The 27,224-nt window shown below is 46.8% G+C and overlaps 1 protein-coding gene across 10 annotated transcripts in view; it reads right to left on the bottom strand.

Moving 5' to 3' along the window:
• The window catches only part of lrrfip2 (leucine rich repeat (in FLII) interacting protein 2), a 261,526-nt gene that overhangs the window by 170,258 nt on the left and 64,044 nt on the right, over positions 1-27,224 (bottom strand). For all 10 annotated transcript variants that reach the window (XM_038809832.1, XM_038809829.1, XM_038809830.1 and 7 more), the window contains one exon: positions 8,446-8,532. In XM_038809832.1, the coding sequence (XP_038665760.1) occupies positions 8,446-8,532 (87 nt within the window). The remainder of the gene's footprint in view (positions 1-8,445; positions 8,533-27,224) is intronic.

The raw sequence follows: 27,224 nt of genomic DNA, 5'->3' as shown, positions 1-27,224 counted from the left end.
TGTACCGAAGGGAAGTACTTCATTTTCCCACTTTTAAAATCCCTCATTTTCAGCACAGATTGACCCAATAAATGGGATATTAAAAACTGTGGTTTTCATCTCTTAGAAGTCAGAATGTGCACACATTCTCATACTCCTAAACAACCCACTTATGGACTGATCTGGTCTCTTCACACACCTCCTCTACTGAGTAGTACTGCACTCCTGTATGCTTCACCCGATGCCTGTGCCTATGTATTTACATTGTGTATTTTATGTTTGTGCTATGTATTTTCTTTTCATGACGGCACGCAGTACAATACTTTTTACTGCAACTCGGTACACGGAACAATAAACAAATCCAACTGCATCCAACATCAGTGTAATATGTGCAGGTGGGAAAAAAGAACTCTTCATTTTTATTTTCTCAACACAAAAATTAGATGCAAGATCTAAGGAATAAAATTTAAGAGTGTGGAAGTATTTGTGCACACAACGGTACCATCTGTGCTCTACTATTCTAAGACATGGCAGGGAGCAGTTTGCAGTAATTAGGAAAAGGAGACTACAACCGATTCATCTTCCCAAGTTTTCAACATGAAGATTTGAGTTACATACCGAGTACTTGCTTGCTTGAAGCAGAGTCCTTTGAAAACAAATCAGAGCAACAGATCCACATGTTATGACATGGCAGGACCTGATTTAAAGCGCACAACTTTAATGCACTGCATTTTCCTTCAGAGGCACTAATTGTTATTCAGGTGAGGAACACAGCAAGATTTGCTGATCAGCTAACCGATGTAGTGGAATTTATTTCCAGCCAATCTAAAATTATTTCATCAAAAAAGCCAGCATTTTAATATGCAACAAATTAACAAACTGCAACAAATCCATCTAATATAAGAACACACAGGAATTAACCAATTATAGTACAAACAATTTATTTTTAAAAAGTCAAATTTAAATTAAAGAAAGAATTGTGAAGGAAACTAAAAATAAAAGCAGTTTAGACATTCTATGGTATGGCATTCACAATAAAACAGTCAGAACATAGAACATAGAAAAATACAGCACAGAACAGGCCCTTCGGCCCACGATGTTGTGCCGAACTTTTGTCCTAGGTTAATCATAGATCATAGAATTTTGGACACTAAGGGCAATTTATCATGGCCAATCCACCAACCTGCACATCTTTGGACTGTGGGAGGAAACCGGAGCACCCGGAGGAAACCCACGCACACACAGGGAGGATAGGCAGACTCCACACAGACAGTGACCCAAGCCGAAATCGAACCTGGGATCCTGGAGCTGTGAAGCAATTGTGCTATCCACAATGCTACCGTGCTGCCCTCAAGAACAAATTAATCTACACTACATTATTCTACAATAATCCATGTACCTATCCAATAGCCGCTTGAAGGTCCCTAATGTTTTCGTCTCAACTACTTCCACAGGCAGTGCATTCCATGCCCCCACTACACTCTGGGTAAAGAACCTGCCTCTGACATCTCCCCTATATCTTCCACCATTTACCTTAAATTTATGTCCCCTTGTAATGGTTTGTTCCACCCGGGGAAAAAGTCTCTGACTGTCTACTCTATCTATTCCCCTGATCATCTTATAAACCTCTATCAAGTCGCCCCTCATCCTTCTCTGTTCTAATGAGAAAAGGTCTAGCACCCTCAAACTTTCATCGTAAGACCTCCTCTCCATTCCAGGCAACATCCTGGTAAATCTCCTTTGCACCTTTTCCAAAGCTTCCACATCCTTCCTAAAATGAGGTGACCAGAACTGCACACACAAGTCCAAATATGGCCTTACCAAGGTTTTGTACAGCTGCATCATCACCTCACGGCTCTTAAATTCAAACCCTCTGCTAATGAACGCTAGTACACCATAGGCCTTCTTCACAGCTCTATCCACTTGAGTGGCAACTTTCAAAGATCGATGAACATAGACCCCAAGATCTCTCTGCTCCTCTAAATTGCCAAGAACCCGACTGTTAACCCTGTATTCCGCATTCATATTTGTCCTTCCAAAATGGACAACCTCACACCTGTCAGGGTTAAACTCCATCTGCCACTTCACAGCCCAGCTCTGCATCCTATCTATGTCTCTTTGACAACAGCCCTCTCACTATCCACAACTCCACCAATCTTCATATCGTCTGCAAATTTACTGACCCACCCTTCAACTCCCTCATTCAAGTCATTAATGAAAATCACAAACAACAGAGGACCCAGAACTGATCCCTGTGGTACGCCGCTGGTAACTGGGCTCCAGGTTGAATATTTGCCATCCACGACCACTCTCTGACTTCTATCGGTTAGCCAGTTCGTTATCCAACTGGCCAAATTTCCCACTATCCCATGCCTCCTTACTTTCTGCATAAGCCTACCATGGGGAACCTTATCAAATGCCTTACTAAAATCCATGTACACTACATCCACTGCTTTACCTTCATCCACATGCTTGGTCACCTCCTCAAATAAGTCAATAAGACTTGTAAGGCAAGACCTACCCCTCACAAATCCGTGCTCACTATCCCTAATCAAGCAGTGTCTTTCCAGATGCTCAGAAATCCTATGCCTCAGTACCCTTTCCATTACTTTGCCTACCACCGAAGTAAGACTAACTGGCCTGTAATTCCCAGGGATATCCCTATTCCCTTTTTTGACCAGGGGCACAACATTCGCCACTCTCCAATCCCCTGGTACCACCCCTGTTGACAGTGAGGACGAAAAGATCATTGCCAACGGTTCTGCAATTTCATTTCTTGCTTCCCATAGAATCCTTGGATATATCCTGTCAGGCCCGGGAGGCTTGTCTATCCTCAAGTTTTTCAAAACGCCCAACACATCTTCCTTCCTAACAAGTATCTCCTCGAGCTTACCAGTCTGTTTCACACTGTCCTCTCCAACAATATGGCCCCTCTCGTTTGTAAATACTGAAGAAAAGTACTCGTTCAAGACCTCTCCTATCTCTTCAGACTCAATACACAATCTCCCGCTACTGTCCTTGATCGGACCCACCCTCGCTAGTCATTCTCATATTTCTCACATATGTGTAAAAGGCCTTGGGATTTTCCTTCATCCTACCCGCCAAAGATTTTTCATGCCCTCTCTTAGCTCTCCTAATCCCTTTCTTCAGTTCCCTCCTGGCTATCTTGTATCCCTCCAGCACCCTGTCTGAACCTTGTTTCCTCAGCCTTACATAAGTCTCCTTCTTCCTCTTAACAAGACATTCAACCTCTCTTGTCAACCATGGTTCCCTCACTCGACCATCTCTTCCCTGTCTGACAGGGATATACATATCAAAGACATGCAGTACCTGTTCCTTGAACAAGTTCCACATTTCACTTGTGTCCTTCCCTGACAGCCTATGTTCCTAACTTATGCACTTCAATTCTTGTCTGACAGCATTGTATTTACCCTTCCCCCAATTGTAAACCTTGCCCTGTTGCACGCACCTATCCCTCTCCATTACTAAAGTGAAAGTCACAGAATTGTGGTCACTATCTCCAAAATGCTCCCCCACTAATAAATCTATCACTTGCCCTGGTTCATTACCAAGTACCAAATCCAATATAGCCTCCACTCTGGTCGGACAATCTACACACTGTTAGAAAAGCTTCCTGGACACACTGCACAAACACCACCCCATCCAAATTATTTGATCTAAAGAGTTTCCACTCAATATTTGGGAAGTTGAAGTCACCCATGACTACTACCCTGTGACTTCTGCACCTTTCCAAAATCTGTTCCCAATTTGTTCCTCCACATCTCTGCTGCTATTTAGGGGGCCTATAGAAAACTCCCAACAAGGTGACTGCTCCTTTCCTATTTCTGACTTCAACCCATACTACCTCAGTAGGCAGATCCTCCTCGAACTGCCTTTCTGCAGCTGTTATATTATCTCTAATTAACAATGCCCCCCCCCCAAACCTCTTTTACCATCCTCCCTAATCTTGTTGAAACATCTATAACCAGGGACCTCCAACAAACATTTCTGCCCTCTTCTATCCAAGTTTCCGTGATGGCCACCACATCGTAGTCCCAAGTACCGATCCATGCCTTAAGTTCACCCACCTTATTCCTCATGCTTCTTGCGTTGAAGTATACACACTTCAACCCATCTCCTTGCCTGCAAGTACTCTCCTTTGTCAGTGTTACCTTCCCCACTGCGTCACTACACACTTTGGCGTCCTGAATATCAGCTTCCTAGTTGCTGGACTATAAATCCGGTTCCCATTCCCCAGCCAAATTAGTTTAAACCCTCCCAAAGACTACTAGAAAACCTCCCTCCCAGGATATTGGTGCCCCTCTGGTTCAGATGCAACCCGTCCTGCTTGTACAGGTCCCACCTTCCCCAGAATGCGCTCCAATTATCCAAATACCTGAAGCCCTCCCTCTTACACCATTCCTGCAGCCACGTGTTCAACTGCACTCTCCCTATTCCTAGCCTCGCTATCACGTGGCACCGGCAACAAACCAGAGATGACAACTCTCTCTGTCCTGGCCTTTAACTTCCAGCCTAACTCCCTAAACTTGTTTATTACCTCCACACCCCTTTTCCTACCTACGTCGTTAGTACCAATGTGCACCACGACTTCTGGCTGCTCACCCTCCCCCTTCAGGATCCTGAAGACACGATCCGAGACATCCCTGGCCCTGGCACCCGGGAGGCAACATACCTTCCGGGAGTCTCGCTCACGACCACAGAATCTCCTATCTATTCCCCTAACCATTGAATCTCCTATTACTCCTATCACATCATTATCAGCAATCATTTCATAACAAGCCTCAATTTACCATAAACAATCTTGGTAGTGGCAGAGAAGGTCTGATATTCTTTTTCAGCTGGCAAGCTGTTCAGATTTTTAAAATTGCATTTAACTTCAATGAGGAGATGATAAAATCGAAAAATAATCTAATCAGAACATTAAGTAAGAGAACTAGTCATACTTGCTCCACCATTCAATAAAACCACAGCTGAGCCTCGATGACGACGGCCCTTTCCTGCCCAATCCCGCACTGCTCAATTTCTTTCAAGTCCAAATATCCATTAACCTCGCTTAAGATGAGAGTGAGGTCAGGTGTAATGCCTGGATCTGGTATGTCTGTCTTGTGGGGACCATGAATTGGATTCAATATGAACTGTTTTTTGGAGCAGGCAAGGAGCTGGATTAGGGATTTGCCCCTGTCCACACTCTGAGCTCTGGCTTTGTAACTCTGATAAAGTAATTTAAATATATATATATAATCAATGACTCAGCATCCGCAGTTCTCTGGGCTAAAGAATTTCAACGGTGTGCAACCCTTTGAATGAAGAGATGTATTTTGTTCCCAGTTGGAAATCAGCTTTATGTGCACTCAGAAATAGAATTATAAATTTTTTACAGCACAAATAAGGCCATTGGTCCATCAGGCCTATGCCAGCTCTCTGCAAGAGCAACTCAGCCGGTCTCACTGCCTGGACTTTCCCCTCAACCCCGAAACATTATTCCCTTCTTTAAAGTCCAGATCACATCTTTTGCCCCCACACTCATGCACCTCCTAACCATTCGCTACATAAACTTAACATTTAAGAAGTATGTTGATGCACACTTGCAATGCCAAGGCTATGGGCTAAGTGCTGGAAAATAAATTAGAATACTTTGGTGGCTGTTTTTGACTGGTGCAGACGCGATGGGCCGAAGGGCCTTTTCTATGCTGTAGACCTCTATGACTCTATAAAATATTTTCCCTTTGGTTCTTTGACCATTCACCAATATCTTCTGGTTCTCTACCTTTCCACCCATGGCAACAGTTTCTCCCACTTACACTGTCCAGACTCATGACTCTGAATACACATATCAAATCGCTTCTCAACTGTCTCTTCTCGAAGTCGAACAACTCCAGTTTCTCGAATCTAGCCTCAACTCCCGGAACCATTCTTCTAGCTGTTTTCTGCGGTCTCTCTAATATGTTCACATCCTTCTTCAAGTGTGATGCCAAGAATTGGATTCAATACTCCAGTTGAGGCCAACCCAGTTGTTTTATAGCGATTCACCATGAGCAGAATACAAAAACAAGGACGCTATGAAGCCCAGGATCTTGTATGCCTCATGAACCTACCCTGCTACCTTCAATGATTAATGCACATGTTCCCTAGGTTCCTCGACTCCTACATCCCCTCAAGAATTCTACCCTTCATTTTCTGTTATCAGTCCACATTTGACCTCCCAACACCATCACTTCACACTTCTCTGCATTAATTTTATCTGCCACGGTTCCCTTCCACCATTCAATCTATGTCTTCTTGAAGCCCACCTCTGTCTTCCTAACAGTTCACAATAATTCCAAGTTTCATCTCATCCGCAAATTTTGAAATTGTGCCTTCCATAGCTAACTCTGGATCGTTAATGTAGATCAAAAGAAACTAATCCCAATACCAGCCGTTGGGCAATTCCACCTTATGCTTTCCACCAGTCTGAAAAAAACAACCATTCACTACTACTCTGTCTCCCATCACTCAACCGATTTTTTAAAAATGTTGTCACTAGCCCTTCTCATCCATGGGCTCGGTTGACAAGTCTGTGGCACTTGATTAAATGCCATGTTATACAAACCCCTTTGCTATCTCACCAAAAACACAAGTTAAACAACCCTGCCACGGCTGGCTTTCTGATCCTACTTCTTAACTTTGCTCTGGATTATTGTTTCTAAAAGCTTTCCATACGAGGTTAAACTGATTGACTTTGAGTTGCTTATTCCAACAGTTTTTGTTTTTTTTTAAATTGCTTATTGTCACGAGTAGGCTTCAATTAAGATACTGTGACAAGCCCCTAGTCGCCACATTCCGGCACCTGTTCGGGGAGGCCCTTTCCTGAATAATGGTGATAGTTTTAAGTTCCGCCCTCCCTTTTACATCTCAATTTGCAAATTTGCTTGGAAAAACGTTTGTGTCTTCTCCGTTACAGATAGACACCAAATATCTGTTTACCAAGTCTGCCTGGTTTCCCATGGCTAATTCCCCAGGCTCAACCTCTAAGGGACCAACGCACTTTAGAAAGAGCACCTGAATAATACAACACTGCAAACATTTAACTGAACACAATTCATCAGGAAAGGCTAACCCAGTTATTATGGTCACAACTACAAGATACTATACAAATATTTACATACAGAAACCTCAAGTTGACAGTGTATATAAATGGACACAAGTTGGTCAAACGATAGTAGTAATAGATACAAGTGAACATGGTTCAACCACAAAAAGTCAGCTGCAATGCTGACCTTCCAAATAGAAAGTTATTCAATCACAATACAGTGAAATATGCCAAGGAATAAACACAAGCAACTTTAGGCACAAGCCCGAAAATTCTCTCTTGTTTCAGGTGCAGAAGTCAGATTTTTTAGTAGATGGTGAAGAGGTGAAATTATGCCATACATACTTTTTTCAATGTATCCAAACAAAAGACAAGAACTTAAAAAGGAGAAATAGGTCAGTCGTTCATTCAACCTACCTTGGTATCTTGAGGAAAGGATTCCCTCAGTGATGGGTCACCAATAACATATTATTAGAAGGAACACTCAATTAGGCAAGTCAAAACCCATTTTTGATAGATGATGTAAGGATTATTTCATACATATATTTTCTACCATTTATAAAATGACAGCTTGTTTCTAAAGCTTGCCCAACAAGATAAAACATGATATTTTGTGTCATGTGTACAGACTGGAAGGGCATTATGGCCAAGTTGTGTTAGCGGCAATTTATAACGGAAAGTGATTTCACAAGGACGGTGAAAGCAGCGACTCAAACATTGCTCAAAGCCATGCTGCTGATATCCATAAATGGTACTGCTGCAATTAAATCAGTCCTAACAGTATTGCACCATCTCAGTAGCTGTGCAAATTTAAGGTGTTAAAATATAACATATGCACAGGTTTGAACTTTAAATTATTCCCTGTTTATGTTGCATTTTCCAGATCTACTGAGATAGCAATGCACTAGTTGGTGATGAAACAATTCTTATGCTGCAAGTGTTCAAGTGCACACAAGAGTCTCCAATAGTTACAAGCCAATTCTCACAACCACAATTAATTTCATGTTGCCTATTACCAGTACTCAGGGGGAGGAAAGTTCGGTCTGAAGCCAAAACTCGCAACTTAGATCTCTGTTAACCTCACATGTGCTGCAACAAGTAACACGGGAAAGACTTGTTAGAGACACCAATGATGACATCCTTATCGGTTCCTCACATTGACAAATTTTCCTGCAAGAACAAACAAGATCATGTACTGAAGAGCTTGCAGTTCTAGTTTAAACAGGGAACCTTTGTCTTCCCCATCTCACAGCATCAGTACTTCACTTTTACTTGATGCGACTGACTGAAGTACACACCCATTTTCATTAGTCATCACATCCTTCTCTCCTCCAGCACCCAAAAAACACAGCTTCCCAATCTTGATTTGCTCGTACCTCTTTCTGTTGTCGTTCCAGTTCTTTCATACGGATATCTCGTGCCTCTGCTCGGGCTGCCCGCTTAGCTGCAAGCCTGGCCTCAGCCTACAAAAGTAAATTAAAATTAGTTATCACTATTCAGTGGTATAAACAAATATTAGGCTACAAGTCAAAGTCAAACTGGGAAAATAAGCACAATTTGTCTGATATAATGAATGATCTATTCACACTAAAAGCAGTTTCCAGGAAGTCTAAAATTACATGGCAGACTTTCAATTCCTAACTTTTTTTGAAATTCGTTCAGGGGATGTGGGTGTTGACAGCTGGGCCAGCATTTATTGCCCATCCCTAATTGCCTTTGGACTGAATTTCAGAGAGCATTTAAGAGTCAAAATACATTGCTGTGAGTCTGGAGTCACATGTAGGCCAGACCAGGTAAGAATGGCAGATTTCCTTTCCAAAAAGGGCATTAGTGAACCAGATGGGTTTTTACAACAATTGACAATGTTTGATGGTAATCATTAAATTAAGACTCTTAATTCCAGATTTGTTTTTATTGAATTAAAATTTCACCATCTGCCATGGTGAGATTTGAACCAAGTTCCCAGAGCATTACCCTGGCTCTCTGGATTTCTAGTTCAGTGACAATACCATTACGCCATCACCTCCCCTCAAACTGATCTTGAAGTGACAAATTACGACACTTGAATCATTGAATATTGCTAAAAAAATACATTTTGTCAAAGCATTTTGTCTTGCACTCATCAGGACAATCACAAGAATACCAATATCAGGGGAAACAACAATGTTATACTGTATGAGAAGGAAGTGCTGATTGGTTGGTTGGTAAGTGGACTCGGATTGTTCAGGATATTGTCCGCAAATGGCTATCACTTATTTTGTGTAGCTAAAACAGTGCAATGTGCATACATGTTCTTTGCCTGCTGTATCTTGTGTAAACTCATGAACAGGCAATATGCAGCGCGAAATGATCTGATCAGGGTAACCATTAACCCGGAGGATGTCTTTGATGCACCCTATCTCAGCAAACTTGTATGGTGAGCAAATGGTTTGCGCCCGATTTACAAGGTTGCTGATAAGGCCAAACCTATAGCATGTGGAACTGTAGGAATCCCATTGCTTATACTGATCAGAGAATGGTGTTTAATATATCATACAAACTCATAATTGGAGCTAAGGCCTTCACTTTTGGCCCTGAAAAGAGTCCAGTTTACCTCAGATTACCCTGTACAGCAAGGATCTCAAACATTTGAACAACAGGTGAAGCTAACAGTTTAATGCTGCTACCATGGAATAGCAACACAAGTGCCATTCGCCACTAAGAGGATGCTGCCTTCGAGCCAAAAAGTAATTCTGATCATCACACAACTGAGTAATATGGTATATGAATTCCAGCACCAGTGTGATGCTAGGTCTGTAGGTCATACATCCCAAAGACTGGCAGATTGTATCAAAGAGCATGTTCCTCCCACCTGTTTACAACTTCAAAGTACAGACCATATCCAACCAGCCCATGATTTCAAAACACAAAACAGTGTCCAACATTAGATGCAATTCAGCGAGTAGATTATGATCGAACGTCTAAATGACCTCGTCCTAGTCTCAAGTTCCCACAAATAGCCATCCGATCATCTGTTTTTGTGATATTGGTTGAGGGTTGAGGGATTTTACGTAACAGTGAGGGAAATTTTCCTGCTGTTCAGCAAATAGCAAGATTAGATCTCATATCTGAAGGATTGTACCTCAGGGCTCATACACTACATCTGCTATAAAAAGAAAAACTCACATTTTGTAATCACCATTCCATGACAGTCAAATGTCCAAAAGTGCTTTACAACCAATTAAGTACTTACTAAATGTAGAAAACGCTGTCATGTCAGAAGCACAAAAACCAATTTGGGCATAACAGGCCCTCACAGACAGAAATGTATTGACGACCAGATAATGCATTTGTTGTGTAATGTTGATTGAGGGATAAATATTGACCAAGGCGGCGCAGATAACTCCCCTGGGCATTGTTCAAAGTAAGTCCAGAGCGTCTTTTATGTTGACCTGGACATCAAGAGGGCAGATGGGGCATGTTTTCACATCTCATCTGAAAGACTGCACCTCCAATAGTGCAACATCTCCCCAATACCACACTGGAGCGTCATCCTTGTTTTTTCTGCTCCAATTCTGCAGCGGGACTTGACCACAACCTGCCAACTCGGAAATGAGTTATGCTACCAAGTCTTAGCTTAAATTACTTTCTATTTCCAATTCTCATGCACATTGCCTTCACCCCCTCAATGTATCTTCTCAACATTTGAGTGATTTCATCCTTAATTAAGGATATTCCACCCCTCTACCATTTTCTCTATCCTTCATATATTCATTACTTCATTAGCTCCCAAACAAGAGGAGGACAAAGGAAGCACATCAAAGACCTTGAGGCTTTACCTCAATAAATGCAACATAGACGGAACACCTGGGAAACCCTTGCTCAGAAGAGACCTACTTGGAGGAACCTCCAGTTTGAAGGGATGCAATTCTTTGAGGGAACCAGACAGCAAGAGGCAGCCCGGAAAAGAAGCTTGAGAAAGGAATACCAGCAATCCAGAATCCCACATCCCGGATACACCTGCCAAGAGTGCAGTCGAAGATGTGGCACGAGGATCAGGCTCATCAGCCATGCAATGACCCAAAGAACCTATAACTAGTAGCAGAGAGTTTGTTACGTGGATAATCATACTCGTTAGCAAGTGATAGCCAAGAAATCTCTAGATTTGACTATTCCAACAGACTTGACTGGTTGTTCCATTTTCCGCCCTGTGAACTTGAGGTCACCCCAAACTCTGCTGCCTGTGTCAAACCTCCCAGCCAGTCCAGCTGTCTTCTTAACCCGTGCTTGCTGACCTACATTGTACCCAATCAAGCAACATCTTGATTTTAAAATTATCTTTGTTTTCAAATCCCTCCATGACCTTGCCTCTGTAATCTCTCATCTGCGAAATCTCCTTCAGCCCCACAAGTCTTTCTTCACCCCCACATTGCCCCGAGGCTTTGTTCTTCTAATTCAGGGTTCTTGGGCATTCCCAATTTTAAATGTTCTACCAATGGTGGCCTTGGGTTGTTTCATTACTTGGGTTGTATTTAAAAATACGTTGTTGTTAATATGCCTTAGACTATATCGTACGCCATTATTATGCCTAAATCGTTAATAACTATTGTAATGGCCCTTGCACTACTCTAGTTGTTCGCTAACCAATATTCCTTACCCCCACATATAGCAAACATCTGGGCCGGGATTCTCCCCTACCCGGCGGGGCGGGGGGTCCCGGCGTGTTGGAGTGGCGTGAACCACTCAGGCGTCGGGCCGCCCCAAAGGTGTGGAAGTCTCCCCACCTTTAGGGGCCAAACCCTCACATTGAGGGGCTAGGCCCGCGCCGGAGTGGTTCCCGCACCTTCTGCTGACGTCATCCCGGCGCATGCGCAGGGGAGGGTGCCTCTTCCGCCTCCGTCATGGTGAAGACCATGGCAAAGGCAGAAGAAAAAGAGTGCGGCCACGGCACAGGCCCCGATTGGCGGGTGCCGATCACGGGCCAGGCCACCGTGAGGGCACCCCCCGGGGTCAGATCGCCCCCCCCAAGGACCCCGGCACCTGCTCGCGCCGCCAATCCTGCCGGTCAGATAGGTGTTTTGATTCCTGCCGGCGGGAGAGGGTTGACAGCAGCGGGACTTCGGCCCATCGCGGACCGGAGAATCGCCGCGGGGGGCCCGTCGACCGGCACGGCGTGATTCCCGCCCCCGCCGAATCTCTGGTGGCAGAGAATTCGGGACACGGCGGGGGCGGGATTGACGCCAGCCCTGGGCGATTCTCCGACCCGGCGGGGGGGTCGGAGAAACCCACCCATGAGATCTTTATTCTCTATCGCACTTGGACTCACCTAACTCTGTACACTGAGTCAGTCACACCAACCCCATTCTGACCACTCTCAAAAGGCATCACTCAGGTTTGGAGAGAGTTGTCCAGATACCTGCTCCTCCCTCCCTTATGTGTCAACATGACTTCAACTTACACACCAGCTCATTAAGAACCGGAGAGGACACATTGACTGCAGATGCTTTTATTTACAGCAGTCTCTGTCCACAAATACCCACATACTGCAATCCAGACTCAGAACCTGCTCTGCTATAAGGCATTTAAAACTTCAGCTTTAAGTTTTTTCTGCAAGCACCATGCACTAAGCACTCAAGACATTGGACAGAAGTTTTCAATGCTGCTTCAAACTTACATAACTGCTGCAAGTAGTGGAAGCAAAAAGCAGCACTGTCTTCCCCATATTCATCTACTTATACACATTGTACGTTGCACTCAGTTTCTGATCACTTTACACAACCACTCACACAAAATGCACACATAAATACAGTGTCCTGTATTTTTCTCACCATTTCCACTCAGATATCAATGCACATAATGCCACTCACAAGGTAGAACTGGCACCCGATGCAACACGAAACTCAAAAGTGACGCACCATTCTTGAACTTGCCTACTGGAAGCCAGATATTAAGAAATCAGTGAAAGCAAATGGAGAACTTAACACCTGGCTTTGCAGGAACAAGGTGAATTTCACGTGAAATTCATGCATACAACTCATAGAATCATCATAGAATCCCTACGGTGCAGGAGGCCAATAGCCCCATCGAGTCTGCACCAACCCTCTGAAAGAGTTCTCTAACTGCCCTATCCCTTTAACCCCACCTAACTTTTGGACACTAAGATGCAATTTTATCATAGCCAATAAACCTAACCTGCTCATCTTTGGACTGTGGGAGGAAACCGGAGCACCTAGAGGAAACCCACACAGACACAGGGAACAGTCACTCAAGGTCGGAATTGAACCGGGTCCCTGGCATTATGAGGACACAGTGCTAACCACTGTGCCGCACTACTGGATGTTGCAAGAGCATGGCACAGTGAAGTGTCCCTGTATTTTTCTCACCATTTCCGGATGATTCAGGTAAAGAGTAAGAGGGGTAAAAGGATTATAACTATCCAGGAAGCTCTGGCTTTAAGAATAGAAGTGGAAATGAGACACAGAAAAGGGGTATAGCAATTGCAAAGTTCACGAGGACCAAGCTAAATGTATAAAGTGCAGAGGAGATCCAATGGGAATTAAAAGGGCAGAGAGATCGAGAGAATAGTCTAACAGCCAAAAGGCACAAACTGCTAGACAGAAATAGAAGGTACCCAAAGGGCTAAGAGTGAGGAGCTTCAGATTATTACTGCCAAAGAAAAACAACTGGAGAAACTAATGTGATTAAAAGCCAACAAACCTCCAGGAGCTGATAGTTGCAGAGATACTGAACACGCGTATGATTTTCCACAATTCCCCAGATTCTATCACACTCCCAAAGGATTGGAATTTAGAAAACTCAGCACCATTATTCAAAAAAGGAGGGAGAGAGAAAACAGGGATCAACAGACCAGTTAGACCAACAGGAGTTGGGAAAACTGCTGGAATCTGTTCAGATAGATTAACAATGCTTTAGAAAAACGTACATGTGGTTTTATCAAAGGGAAACAGTGTTCATTAAATTTATTGGGGTTTTTTGAATATGTAATTGGTAGGGTAGATAAAGGAGACGCAGTAGGAGTAAAATCCTGAATTTCCATACTAAAGATAATATGCAAGATAAGGGCAATCTATAACTGTTGCTTGCCGCACATAAAGCTTATGTTTCTTTATGATGGCAGGACATTTCTTTTGCGGGTGGATATGGAGCAGTAGCATAGATAGAGGATGGAAGCAGAAAGTACGCATAAGCAGGTCAATCTAAAACAGTAGGTTGTAATTAGTGGAGTGCCACAAAGATCAGTGCTGGGGTCTCAGCTATTTACTATCTACATTAACTCAGCTGAAGAAATAGAGTAATATATCTAAGCTTGCTGACAACACACTAGGTGAGAACGTAAGCTACAAGGAAGACACAAGGATGCTGCAAAGATATACAGACAGGCTAAGTGAGTGGGCAAAAGACAACAGATGGAGAATAATGCACAACCTCCTCCATGCACAAGTCCCTCTAGTGACCCTGAAACCGCCACCATCATCCACGACCCCCCCGACCTTATGCAAAGCCACCCCTGCCATCCAAGAGCAGCCGCCGACCCAGGAAGCAGGGAAAACGCGCTGACTTGAAGGTGAAACTTAAACTACGCAGCTTCAAGACTCCGCTCCCCAGTGTACTCCTGGGAAATGTCCAAGCGATTGAGAACAGGCTGGATGACCTCAACGCTAAACTTACCTGCAAGAGAGAAGTGAGAAACTACTGTATGCTCTGCTTCACAGAGACACAGCTTACTCCAGCCACACCAGACTGCGCCATCCAACCCGATGGTTTTTCAATCCATCGGATGGACCACACGATGGCCTCAGGCAAGGCGAAGGGCGGGGATGTTTGCCTCCTCATTAACACCTTCTGGTGCTCGGATGTCGTGTCCCGAGCGTGCCACTGCTCCCCATCCTTGAATACTTAACCGTGATGTTCGCCCCTTCTATCTCCCATGTGAATTCACCTCTATACTCATCACAGCAGTCTACATCCCACTCCAGGAGGAAGTGAAAAAAGCACTTGATGAACTATATCCCACCATCAACAACCAAGAAACAAATCATCCCGAAGCCCTGACAATCGCGGCCGGAGACTTCAACCAGGCCAACCTCAGGAAGGTTTTACCAAAACTCCATCAACATATCTCCTGCCCCACCAGAGGTGCAAACACCCTAGACCACTGCTACACGAGCATCAAAGGTGCCTACCGCTCAATTCCCCGACCACACTTTGGCAAATCCGACCATAAGTCGGTATTCCTACTTCCGGCTTACAAACAGCAACTCAAGCGTGCTGAGCCAGTCAAGAAAACCGTGTGGTACTGGTCCAAGGCATCTGAGGACATCCTCTGCGAATGCTTGGAGTCTGTGCACTGGTCCATATTAAAGGCTGCAGCAGCTAATCTGGACGAGCACGCAGCCATCGTCACAGACTTCATCAGTAAGTGTGTCGAAGGCTGTGTACCAAAGAAGACAATACGGATGTCCCCCAATCGGAAACCCTGGCTCACAAAAGGTTCATTCCCTGCTGAAGTTCTGGATGGAGGTGTTCATGTCTGATGACCCTGACCTATATAAGAAATCCAGGTACAACGTACGGAAAGCCAACGGGGATGCAAAAAGACAATGCCGCATCAAACCAGAGTCCCAGGCCAACGACACAAATCCACAACGCCTATGGCAGGGCCCACATAAGATCAAAGCAAGGCCTGGCAGAATATCTAGTGCTGGAGCATCCCGACCCGATGATCTGAACAAGTTCTGTGCCCGCTTTGAGCAGTCAGCCAATGTATCAATGCCGTCTGCCCCAACAGCCCTGGACACACACATACCCACTATTACAGCCTCAGAGTAAGATCTGCCTTCCTGAAAGTGAATCCACGGAAAGCGACGGGCCCCGATGGAGTCCCTGGGCGAGCACTCAGAGCCTGCGCAGACCAGCTGGCGAGTGTATTCACAGATATCTTCAACACCTCACTCCTCCGCTCTGAGGTCCCCACCTCCTTCAAGAAGACGACCATAATACCAGTGCCAAAGAACAAGGTAGCCTGCCTCAACCACTCCCGACCGGTGGCCCTGACGTCTGTTACCATGAAATGCTTTGAACGGCTAGTTATGAGATGGATCACTGCCAGCCTCCCAGACAGTCTCAATCCACTGCAGTTTGCCGCATCACCACAACCAGTCCACAGCAAATGCTATCTTCCTGGCGCAACAATCAACACTCGAACACCTCGACAATAAGGACACCTACGTCAGACTGCTGTTCAGACTACAGATCCGATTTCAACACCATTATCTAGACAAGACTAAAAACCAAACTCTTCTATCTTGGATTTGACCCCTCCCTGTGCAGCAGGATCCTTGACTTCCCCACCAACAGTCCGCAATCTTAGATCATAGAATTTACAGTGCAGAAGGAGGCCATTCGGCCCATCGAGTCTGCACCGGCTCCTGGAAAGAGCACCCTACCCAAGGTTAACACCTCCATCCTATCCCCATAACCCAGTAACCCCACACAACACTCAGGGCAATTTTGGACACTAAGGGCAATTTATCATGTCCAATCCACCTAACTTGCACATCTTTGGACTGTGGGAGGACACCGGAGCACCCGGAGGAAACCCACGCACACACGGGGAGGATGTGCAGACTCCGCACAGACAATGACCCAAGCCGGAATCGAACCTGGGACCCTGGAGCTGTGAAGCGATTGTGCTATCCACAATGCTACCGTGCTGCCCACTGTCAGAGCAATCTGTCAGGATAGGCAATAGCACCTCCTCCACAATAGGCCTCAACACCGGGGTCCCGCAAGGATGTGTGCTCAGTCCTCTACTGTATTCCTTATACACACATGACTGTGTGTATAGTCCTGGGGGTCACCATCACCAACAGTCTGTCCTGGTCCACTCAGGTTGATGCAACAGTTAAGGAAGCCCAACAACGTCTCAACTTCCTACGGAGGTTAAAGAAATTCGGCATGTCTGCATCCACTATCACAAACTTCTACTGAAGAGCGATAGAGAGCATCCTATCCAGCTGCATCACAGCGTGGTATGGCAACTGCTCAGTCCAAGATCGCAAGAAACTACAGAGTGTGGTGAACTCAGCCCAACACATCACACAAGCTTGCCACCCTCACATTGATTCTGTATACACCTCCCGCTGCCTCTGGAAGGTAGACAGCTTATTAGAGGCCCTTCCCACCCAGGCATTGCCTTCTTCCAGACCCTCCCATTAGGCAGAAGGTACAGAAACCTGAAGACCCGCACATCCAGTCATAGGAACAGCATCTTCCCCACAGCTACAAGACTCCTTAACGACTCCCCCTTGGACCGATCTATTCCCTGTAAGAACATTATTCACAACGCCCTATGCTGCTCTTGCTCATGTATTTGCTTTGTTTGGCCCCTTGTTTCGCACTGTAACCAATCACTATTTGTCAATGTACCATTTGTCAATGTACTTTGTTGATTATTCTTTTTTTCTACTATGTACGTACTGTGCACATTCCCTCGGCCGCAGAAAAATATTTTTCACTGTACTTCAGTACATGTAACAATAAATCAAATCAATCAATCAATCAATGAGAGAAGTTCGAAGTTATTTGCTTTGGTAAAATAGGAGCCGAAAAGCAGAACTTTTTAAAGGTGTGAAACTCATACTTATTGATGTCCTTGGACAAGGAACACAAGTTAGAATGGAGGTACAGCAATTAGGAAAATAAATGACATGTTGGCCTTTATTGTAAGGGGATTGAAATACAGAAATAAGTGGTTTTGCTAAAATTGTACAGGGCTTTGGGGAGACCACAGCTGGAATAATATGCGCAGTTTTGATCTTCACATTTAGGGATGAATATATTTGCATTAGAGTTCATTAGATTGGTACCTTGGGCGAGAGGGTTGGCCTATGGTAAGAGCTGAGTAAATTGGGCCTATATGCTCTGGAGTTCAGAAGAATGAGAGGCGATCTAATTAAAATACAAGATTCTGAAGGAGTTTGACAGGGTAGACAATTTGTTTTGTATCAAAAAATCAGACGGTACAGATTAGGATAAGAATCAGGCGGTAGAGAGTTTTTTTTTTATAAATGTTTTTTATTGGGTTTTTGAACAAAGTATATTTACCGTTATGTACACAGGATAAGAAACATGTATATAATATATATATATATATATACATACATATAGAGAAGAGAAGGGCACACCCAAACATACCAAAGAAGAGAAAATAGTAAATAGTAAAAAAAAATACAATAAAAAATAAAATAGAACAACTTGTAGGGTATTGTGTACCAGCTCAACAGCAGCAAAATTATTTACAACACATAAGTAGGCGACTGTTTGCAGGGGGGGAAGGGGGGTGGAGACTGGGGAGGTAAATATACATTTGGGTGCCGGAGAAACAATTACAGTGGGCAATACTCGAATGGGTTTGGTGTTGTTGTCGCTTGCTTCTCCCGGACAGATCTCGTTGCCATCTCGCGCTCACCTCCGCTTCTGCCGTTCCTCCCGTCTTTCGTCTTCATTCTTCTCGTTCCCCACTCCTGGAGTGCCATGTTAGTTATTGTATCCCGTGCCTTCCTTCTGGCTCTCATTTTCCTGCCTCCCCCCCACCTCCCTGGCTGTCCTCTCTTGCTCCTTATCTCTTCCCTCCCCTCTCCTCTCCTCTCCTCTCCTCTCCTCTCCTCTCCCTCTCCCTCTCCCCCCCCCCCCCTCCCCCCCTCCCCCCACCCCTCCCGTGGTTAGGTGGTATAGAGTTAAGCTAATTGGTGAAAGAAACAAAAACATGATGGGGAAAATACATTTACACGTAGCGAGTCATTTCATCCTGGAACAGATTGCCTGAGAATGTGGTGGAAGAAGGTTCAATCGAGACATTCAAGAGGGAATTAAATCGTTATTTAAAAATAAACCTTGTGCGGGGTTACGGGAAGTAGGCCATAACAATTCTGTTATTCTGTTCCCCCGGCTAGGGAATCTAGATCACAATGCACAGTCTCCGAATAAAGGACAGTAAGAAGTCTTACAACACCAGGTTAAAGTCCAACAGGTTTGTTTCAAATCACTAGCTTCACAGGTGAATGAAGAGGTAGGTTCCAGAAAAATTTATATAGACAAAGTCAAAGATGCAAGTCGACTTTAACCTGGTGTTGTAAGACTACTTACTGTGCTCACCCCAGTCCAATGCATCTCCACATCATCTGAATAAAGGGGTTGATCATTTCGGGCCGAGGAAAGGGGAAACTTCTTCAAAGGGTTTTAAACCTTTGGAATTCTCGATCCACCACAAAGGATTTTGGATTCTCCATCATTGAATATACTTAAGGCTGATTGATTTCATTCTCAAGGAATTAGAGAGGGGATTGGGTGGGAAAGTGGAGTCAAGGCAGATCAGCCATGATCATATTGAATGACAGGGCATGGTCTTCTATTATGAAAGCAGTAGATAGTGAACAAACTAAACTATTAGAATACTAATTATGTACAACTGCTGATACCCGTTTTGTTCGTCCTGACAGGGGTGAATTAAAATGCTCTAAAATTTAGCCATAACAAAGAAAATTTAAATCCCAAAATGATCAGGGGAAAGCCAATTCTAGGCTATATTATAAATATCCTGATCTGAAAGGATTGCAACGTAACTATTCAGGCAGATCTGAAAGATTAATGCAATAATTATAGACTAACCAGTCTCACATCAGTTATAGGCGGAATGTATAATGCAGATCAAATTTCTGAGTATTGGGTTTCAGGAGTTAACCGAAGCCAGAAATTTTATAATTGTGTGTATTGGATTTGAGAGCAAATTTAATTCGTAGAATGCCTTTAACAGAAGGAAAAAAGGTTTGAAGTAGCATAACTCGTGCCTCAAGGATCACTGCGCTTTTATTCACCACTATAATATACATGCACCATTCACACTCTGGCATGGAAATGTGCTGAGACATTTGCTGGCAAAGAGTGAAGTGAATTTTAATATACACATCAGCTACATAGACATAATTTTGTAATGGGCAAACACGTGCAAAATGCAATACAAAGCAAAACATTAATGCAAAATGCGCAGCTGCTCAAAATTTAAAATATAAACAGAAAATGCAAGAAATCCTCAATGTGTCAGGCAAAGTATACAGTACAGAAAAACCAAGTTACCATTTCAGGTCAATGACACTCTCCTATGATCTCAAGAACCCTTCCCCAAGCGGCCGGGGGATGCATAACGGAGTTTCTCTGCCCTATTACCTCTGTCCTCGGCCTCATCCACTGTTCAAATAAAGCTCAATGGAAGCTTAAGGAACACACCTCGGACGTGATTCTCCGTTTGGGAGACAATGGGCTGGGTTCGCCGATTGTCAGGCTATGTGCAGAGCATGCGTCTGGTTTTAGAACATAGAACATACAGTGCTGAAGGAGGCCACTCGGCCCAACAAGTCTACACCGACCCACCCAAGCCCCCACTTACAACCCATCCCCGTAACCCAACAAACCCTCCCAACCGTTTTGGACACTAAGGGCAATTTATCATTGCCAATCCAACTGTCCTGCACGTCTTTGGACTGTGGGAGGAAACCAGAGCACCCGGAGGAAACTCACGCAGACACGGGGAGAACATGCAGACTCCTCACAGACAGTGACCCAGCAGGTAATCGAACCTGGGACCCTGGTGCTGTGAAGCCACAGTGCTATCCACTTGTGCTAATTATAATTACGACCACTCTTACAACCAAAATGTTGGCGGCGCCCCCGCACCGATGCTCCATCCGGTGAAACCACTGTTGATTGCTGTAAAAACCAATCAGGGAAGGAAATCTGCCATCTTTACTCAGTCTGGTTGACATGTGACTCCAACAACAGCATTGTGGTTGACTAACAACTGCCTTCTGAAATGACTGAGCAAACCACTCAGTTCATGGGCAAGTAGGGATGGGCAACAAATGCTGGCGTTGCCACCGACACCTACGTTCCATCAACAATGAAGAAAACAAATTAGCAGTGTACTCCCACACCCCTTCTAAGGTAAAAATAAAGTCACCATAGTCCCAGGTGACCATTGGCTGCTTACCCTTTGAGAGAGAGCTGACTACTGGTAATTTAACCTGTGGGCCTTCATTAATTAAAAAAAAATAAAATTAGAGTACTCAATTCATTTTTCCAATTAAGGGGCAATTTAGCATGGCCAATCCACCTACCCTGTACATCTTTGGGTTGTGGGGGCGAAACCCACGCAAACACGGGGAAATGTGCAAACTCCACATGGACAGTGACCCAGAGCTGGGATCGAACGTGGGACCTCGGCACTGTGAGGCATCAGGGCTAACCCACTGCGCCACCATGCTGCCCTACGGGCCTTCATTAATAAGCTTGGTAAGGGAATTGAACCCTGCTGGTCTCGCTTTGCATCACAAACCAGCTGTCCAGTCAACTGAGCTAACCCTCCCACAACCCCGACTATAGCATACATAATCGGTAAGCTATCAGGAATGAGAAATTACAGTTCTAATTGGAGACTGGAGATAACAGGGCAATTTCCACTAGAGCAAAGAAAGATTTAATTACAGATTATAAAATTATAAAGGATTTTGCGAATTTCAACAAATTTTTCTGGTCAGGAATGAGCGATTAGGAGTCATTAACTTCAAATCACAGAATAAGAATGTGCTTGTGCAAGTTGTCAAGCACAAAATTCTTTGCCCTGGAAGTCTTTTTTCCGCAAACAGAATCGTTGCAACTTTTAAGTTGAAAAGTAAACATCTTGCAGGGAACATAAAGACTGACACTAAGAGAAGCTTGCAGGGAACATAAAGACTGACACTAAGAGTTTCTACAGATATGTGACGAGAAAGAGATTGGTAAAGAGAAATGTAGGCCCTGTACAGACAGAAACAGGGGAATGCATAATGAGGGACAAAGAAATGGCCGAGCAATTAAATACATACTTTGCTGCTGTCTTCACAAATGAGGACACAAATCAGATCCCAGAAATGTTGGAGATTGGAAGGTTTAGTGAGAGGGAAGAACTGAGGGAGATCAACATTAGTAGCGAAATGGTGCTGGGAAAACTGATGGGATTGAAGGCGGATAAATCTGCATCCTAGGGTGCTTAAGGAGGTGGCTCTGGGGCGAGGTGGTGGTGGTCATCTTCTGGGATTGGTGGTCATCTTCTGGGATTCTTTTTTTTTTAAATAATTTTTATTGAAAGAGTTTTTCCATACAGACATTTACCCCTACTAATTTTTAAATTATTTACAACACAATCCCTCTAGGCAAATATCCCTCCCTCGCCCGCCCTCTCGCGCGCACCAGTCCTCCCCCCCCCCCCCCCCCAAGCAACAATTTAACAAACAAGGCAGCCTACAGTTTCAGACATGAGCAGCGAGCAGACTTGCCCGCGTTACAGTCGTGCATGTCCCCCCACGACCATTGCTGCCCCCCCCCCCTCCCCTCCCCTCCCCCCACGACCATTGCTGCCCCCCCCTTCCCCTCCCCTCCCCCTTCCCCTCCCCTCCCCCTCCCCCCCCCCCCCCCCCCCCTGCCACCCCCTTCCAGAACCCTTCCAGCACCGGACATGCCCAGAACATATGCACATGGTTCGCTGGGCTTCCCAGACATCTGACACACCTGTCCTCACCCCCAAAGAACCGGCTCATCCTTGTCCCTGTCATGTGAGCTCTATGCAGCACCTTAAATTGAATGAGGCTCAGCCTCGCACACGAGGAGGAAGAATTGACCTTCTCCAGTGCATCCGCCCACGTCCCGTCTTCTATCTGCTCTCCCAGCTCCCCTTCCCACTTGGCTTTCAGCTCCTCCCCTGATGCTTCTTCCGCCTCCTGCATTATCTTGTAGATGTCTGATATCTTCCCCCCTCCGACCCAGACCCCCCGAGAGCACCCTATCACTCGCCCCCTTACTGGGGAGCAGGGGAAACCCCTCCACCTGCCGCCTAGCAAATGCCTTCACTTGTAAATATCTGAACATGTTTCCCGGGGGGAGCTCAAACTTCTCCTCCAGCCCTCCCAGGCTCGCAAACCTCCCCTCTATAAACAGGTCCTTCAGCTGCCGTATGCCCACCCTGTACCAGCTCTGAAATCCCCCGTCGATGTTCCCCGGGATAAATCTATGGTTCCCTCTTATTGGTGCCGCCAACAGACCTCCCATTTCCCCCCTGTGTCGCCTCCACTGCCCCCATATCTTGAGGGTGGCCGCCACCACCGGGCTCGTGGTGTACCTCGTGGGGGGGAGCGGCCATGGTGCCGTTACTAGGGCCCCCAGGCTTGTGTTGCCACAGGACGCCTCTCCATTCGTTTCCAAGCTGCCCCCTCCCCTTCCATCATCCACTTGCGCACCATTGACACATTTGCCGCCCAGTAATACCCCGAGAGATTGGGTAGTGCCAGCCCTCCACTGTCCCTACTCCGCTCCAAAAAGACCCTTCTCACCCTTGGGGTGCCATGCGCCCACACGTAGCTCATGATGCTACTCGTCACCTTTTTGAAGAAGGCCCTAGGGAGGAAGATGGGCAAGCACTGAAATAAAAACAAGAACCTTGGGAGGACCGTCATTTTGATTGACTGCACCCTCCCCGCCAGCGACAACGGTACCATGTCCCACCTCTTAAATTCCTCCTCCATCTGTTCCACCAGCCTGGAAAAGTTCAACTTGTGGAGGGTCCCCCAATTCCTTGCCACCTGCACCCCTAAGTACCTAAAGCTCTTTCCTGCTCGCTTGAAGGGGAGTCTCCCAATACCCTCTCCCTGATCCCCCGGGTGTATCACAAAAACCTCGCTTTTGCCCAAATTTAGTTTGTACCCCGAAAAGTCCCCAAACTCTGCTAATAGTTCCATTATCTCCGGCATTCCCCCTTCTGGGTCTGCCACGTACAGCAGTAGATCATCCGCATACAGCAATACTCGATGTTCCTCCCCTCCCCTAGTCAGTCCTCTCCACCCCCCTGAACCCCTCAGTGCCATCGCCAACGGTTCAATCGCCAGTGCGAAAAGTAGGGGGGATAGGGGACATCCCTGCCTGGTCCCTCGGTGGAGCCCGAAATACTCCGACCTCCTCCCGTTTGTCACTACACTCGCCGTCGGGGCCGAGTAGAGCAACTTCACCCACTTAATAAACCCTTCCCCAAACCCAAACCGTTCCAACGTCTCCCACAGGTACTCCCACTCCACCCTATCGAATGCCTTCTCCGCGTCCAGCGCTACCACTATCTCAGCCTCCCCCTCCACTGCCGGCATCATAATTACATTCAGCAATCTCCGCACGTTCGTGTTGAGCTGCCGCCCCTTCACGAACCCTGTCTGGTCCTCATGGATTACCCCTGGCACACAATCCTCTATTCTAGCTGCCAGGATCTTTGCCAGCAACTTGGCATCCACGTTCAGAAGCGAGATAGGCCTGTAGGACCCGCACTGCACGGGGTCTTTATCCCGCTTCAATATCAGGGAGATCAGAGCCTGCGACATTGTCGGGGGCAGAACCCCCCCCTCTCGCGCCTCATTAAAGGCTCGTACCAGTACCGGTCCCACCAAGTCCACATTTTTCTTGTAGAATTCCACCGGGAACCCATCTGGCCCCGGCGCCTTCCCTGCTTGCATCTGACCTATTCCCTTGACTAGCTCCTCTAGCCCTATTGGCGCCCCCAGCCCTTCTACCAGCCCCTCCTGGACCCTTGGGAACCTCAATTTGTTTAGGAAGTCCTCCATTCCCCCTCTCCTCGTCGGCAGCTCAGACCGATACAACTCCTTGTAAAAATCCCTGAAGACCCCGTTCACTTCTTGCCCCTTCTGCACTACCTTCCCGCCCCTCTCCTTCACTCCCCCAATCTCCCTAGCCGCATCTCGTTTGCGAAGCTGGTGTGCCAGCATCCTGCTCGCCTTTTCCCCATACTCATAGACCGCGCCCTGTGCCCTTCTCCACTGCGTCTCTGCCTTCCTGGTGGTCAGCAGGTCGAACCTGACCTGCAGGCTGCGCCGTTCTCCCAGCAGCCCCTCCTCTGGTGCCTCCGCATATCTCCTATCCACTTCCAATAGCTCCCCCACCAGCCTCTCCCTCTCCTGCCTCTCCTTTCTTTCTCTGTGCGCCCTTATGGAGATCAGCTCTCCCCTGATCACTGCCTTCAGGGCCTCCCAGACCATCCCCACCTGCACCTCACCCGTGTCATTCAAGTCCAGATAGTTCTCAATGCTCTTCCGGACCCTTTTACACACCTCGTCGTCCGCTAACAGCCCCACATCCAGCCGCCACAGCGGGCGCTGGTCCCGCGCCTCCCCCATTTCCACATCCACCCAATGTGGTGCATGATCAGAGATCGCAATGGCCGAGTACTCAGCTTCCCGTACCCTCGGGATCAGCCCCCTGCTCAACACGAAGAAATCGATTCTGGAGTACACTCTATGGACGTGGGAGAAAAAGGAATACTCCCTCGCCCTCGGCCTACCAAACCTCCATGGGTCTACTCCTCCCATCTGCTCCATGTACCCCCTCAGCACTTCTGCCGCTGCCGGCCTCCTATTGGTCCTTGAGCTCGATCTGTCTAGCCCGGGGTCCAGCACTGTGTTAAAGTCCCCCCCCATGATCAAGCCCCCTGCCTCCAGTCCCGGAATGAGGCCCAATAGGCGCCTCATAAAACCCGCGTCATCCCAGTTCGGGGCATATACGTTGACCATCACCACTTTCTCCCCCTGCAGCTTACCCTTCACCATCACATACCTACCCTCCTTATCCGCCACCACCTCCTCCGCCACGAACGACACCCTCTTTCCCACCAGAATCGCCACCCCCCGGTTCTTTGCGTCCAATCCAGAGTGGAACACCTGTCCCACCCACCCCCTTCTCAGGCGAACCTGGTCCACTACCTTCAAATGGGTCTCCTGTAACATTGCTACATCAGCCTTCAGTCCCTTCAGGTGTGAGAATACCCTTGATCTCTTGACCGGCCCATTCAGCCCCCTCACGTTCCAAGTGATCAGCCGGGTCGCGGGACGACCCGCCCCCTTCCCCTGCTGATTAGCCATGTTCTGTTCCCTGCTCGCCCCGGGTCGACCCTCCCCTTCTGACCCGCTCCCCATGGCGATGTCCCCCTCCCCCCACCTCTCCAGTCCTCCACTTCCCGTTTCTGGTCTTTTCAGCAGCAACCCGGTGTCCCTCCCTAACCCCCCCCCCCCCCAGGCTAGGACCCCTCCTAGCCGCGATGTACCCTCCATCGTACTCCCGTAAGTCAGCTGGTTCACGCTGACCCGGCTGCTCCTGCCACACTCCGACTCCCCCCGGCTCGGGGGGGGAGGGGGGGGGGGGGGGCCTCCCCCCCCTTGCCACTCCTCCCTGGCCCCGCTCCAGCGCGGGAAAGGTCGCCATTGCTAGCCACGCCCCGCACTCCTCCCCTCCCCCCTCCTCTGCCCCGCGCGCGGGAAAACAGAGGAAAGCCCGCGCTTTCGCCCTGCCACACCCCACCCCGCCATCTTCAGTTCCACCCCCGTCCCCGTCCATGCCTGTAAAGAACCCCCCCTAGGAGCCCATATCCCCGATCTGCTCTCCCCCCCGTCCCGCCTCCCCAACTTAACATCATAAATAACAGATAGATAACAAATAACAATGTACTTAACAGTCGCCCTCTACCAAACAGCATAAATAACCATAAATAACCATGAATAACCACAATAACAATAACTAAGGGAAGTCGGCAAAGGGGGGAAAAAACATCAGAAAAAAACCACAGCAAGAGTTCAAAATCCAAACAAAGAATTCAGCTGAAAGTACCCGAGCGGCTACGGCCGCCAAGTATCCCCTGGGTCTAATTCGAGTCCAGTTTCTCTTCCTGTACAAAGGCCCACGCCTCCTCTGGGGACTCAAAATAGTGGTGTTGGTTCCTGTAGGTGACCCACAAGCGCGCTGGCTGCAGCATTCCGAACCTGATCCGTTTTGCATGTAGCACCGCCTTCGTCCGGTTGTACCGGGCCCGCCGCTTCGCCACCTCCGCACTCCAGTCCTGGTAGACCCTCACCGTCGAATTCTCCCACTTGCTGCTCCTTTCCCTCTTGGCCCACTCCAGCACTCTCTCACGGTCGCTGAGTCGCTGGAACCGCACCAGCACCGCCCTCGGGGGCTCATTTGCTCTTGGCCTCCTAGCCATGACCCTGTAGGCCTCTTCCAGCTCCAGGGGCGAAGGGAC

The sequence above is a fragment of the Scyliorhinus canicula genome, chromosome 10 (assembly GCF_902713615.1).
Source record: "Scyliorhinus canicula chromosome 10, sScyCan1.1, whole genome shotgun sequence".
NCBI classification, from domain to species: domain Eukaryota; kingdom Metazoa; phylum Chordata; class Chondrichthyes; order Carcharhiniformes; family Scyliorhinidae; genus Scyliorhinus; species Scyliorhinus canicula.
This window is presented reverse-complemented; position numbering and strand designations above follow the sequence as displayed.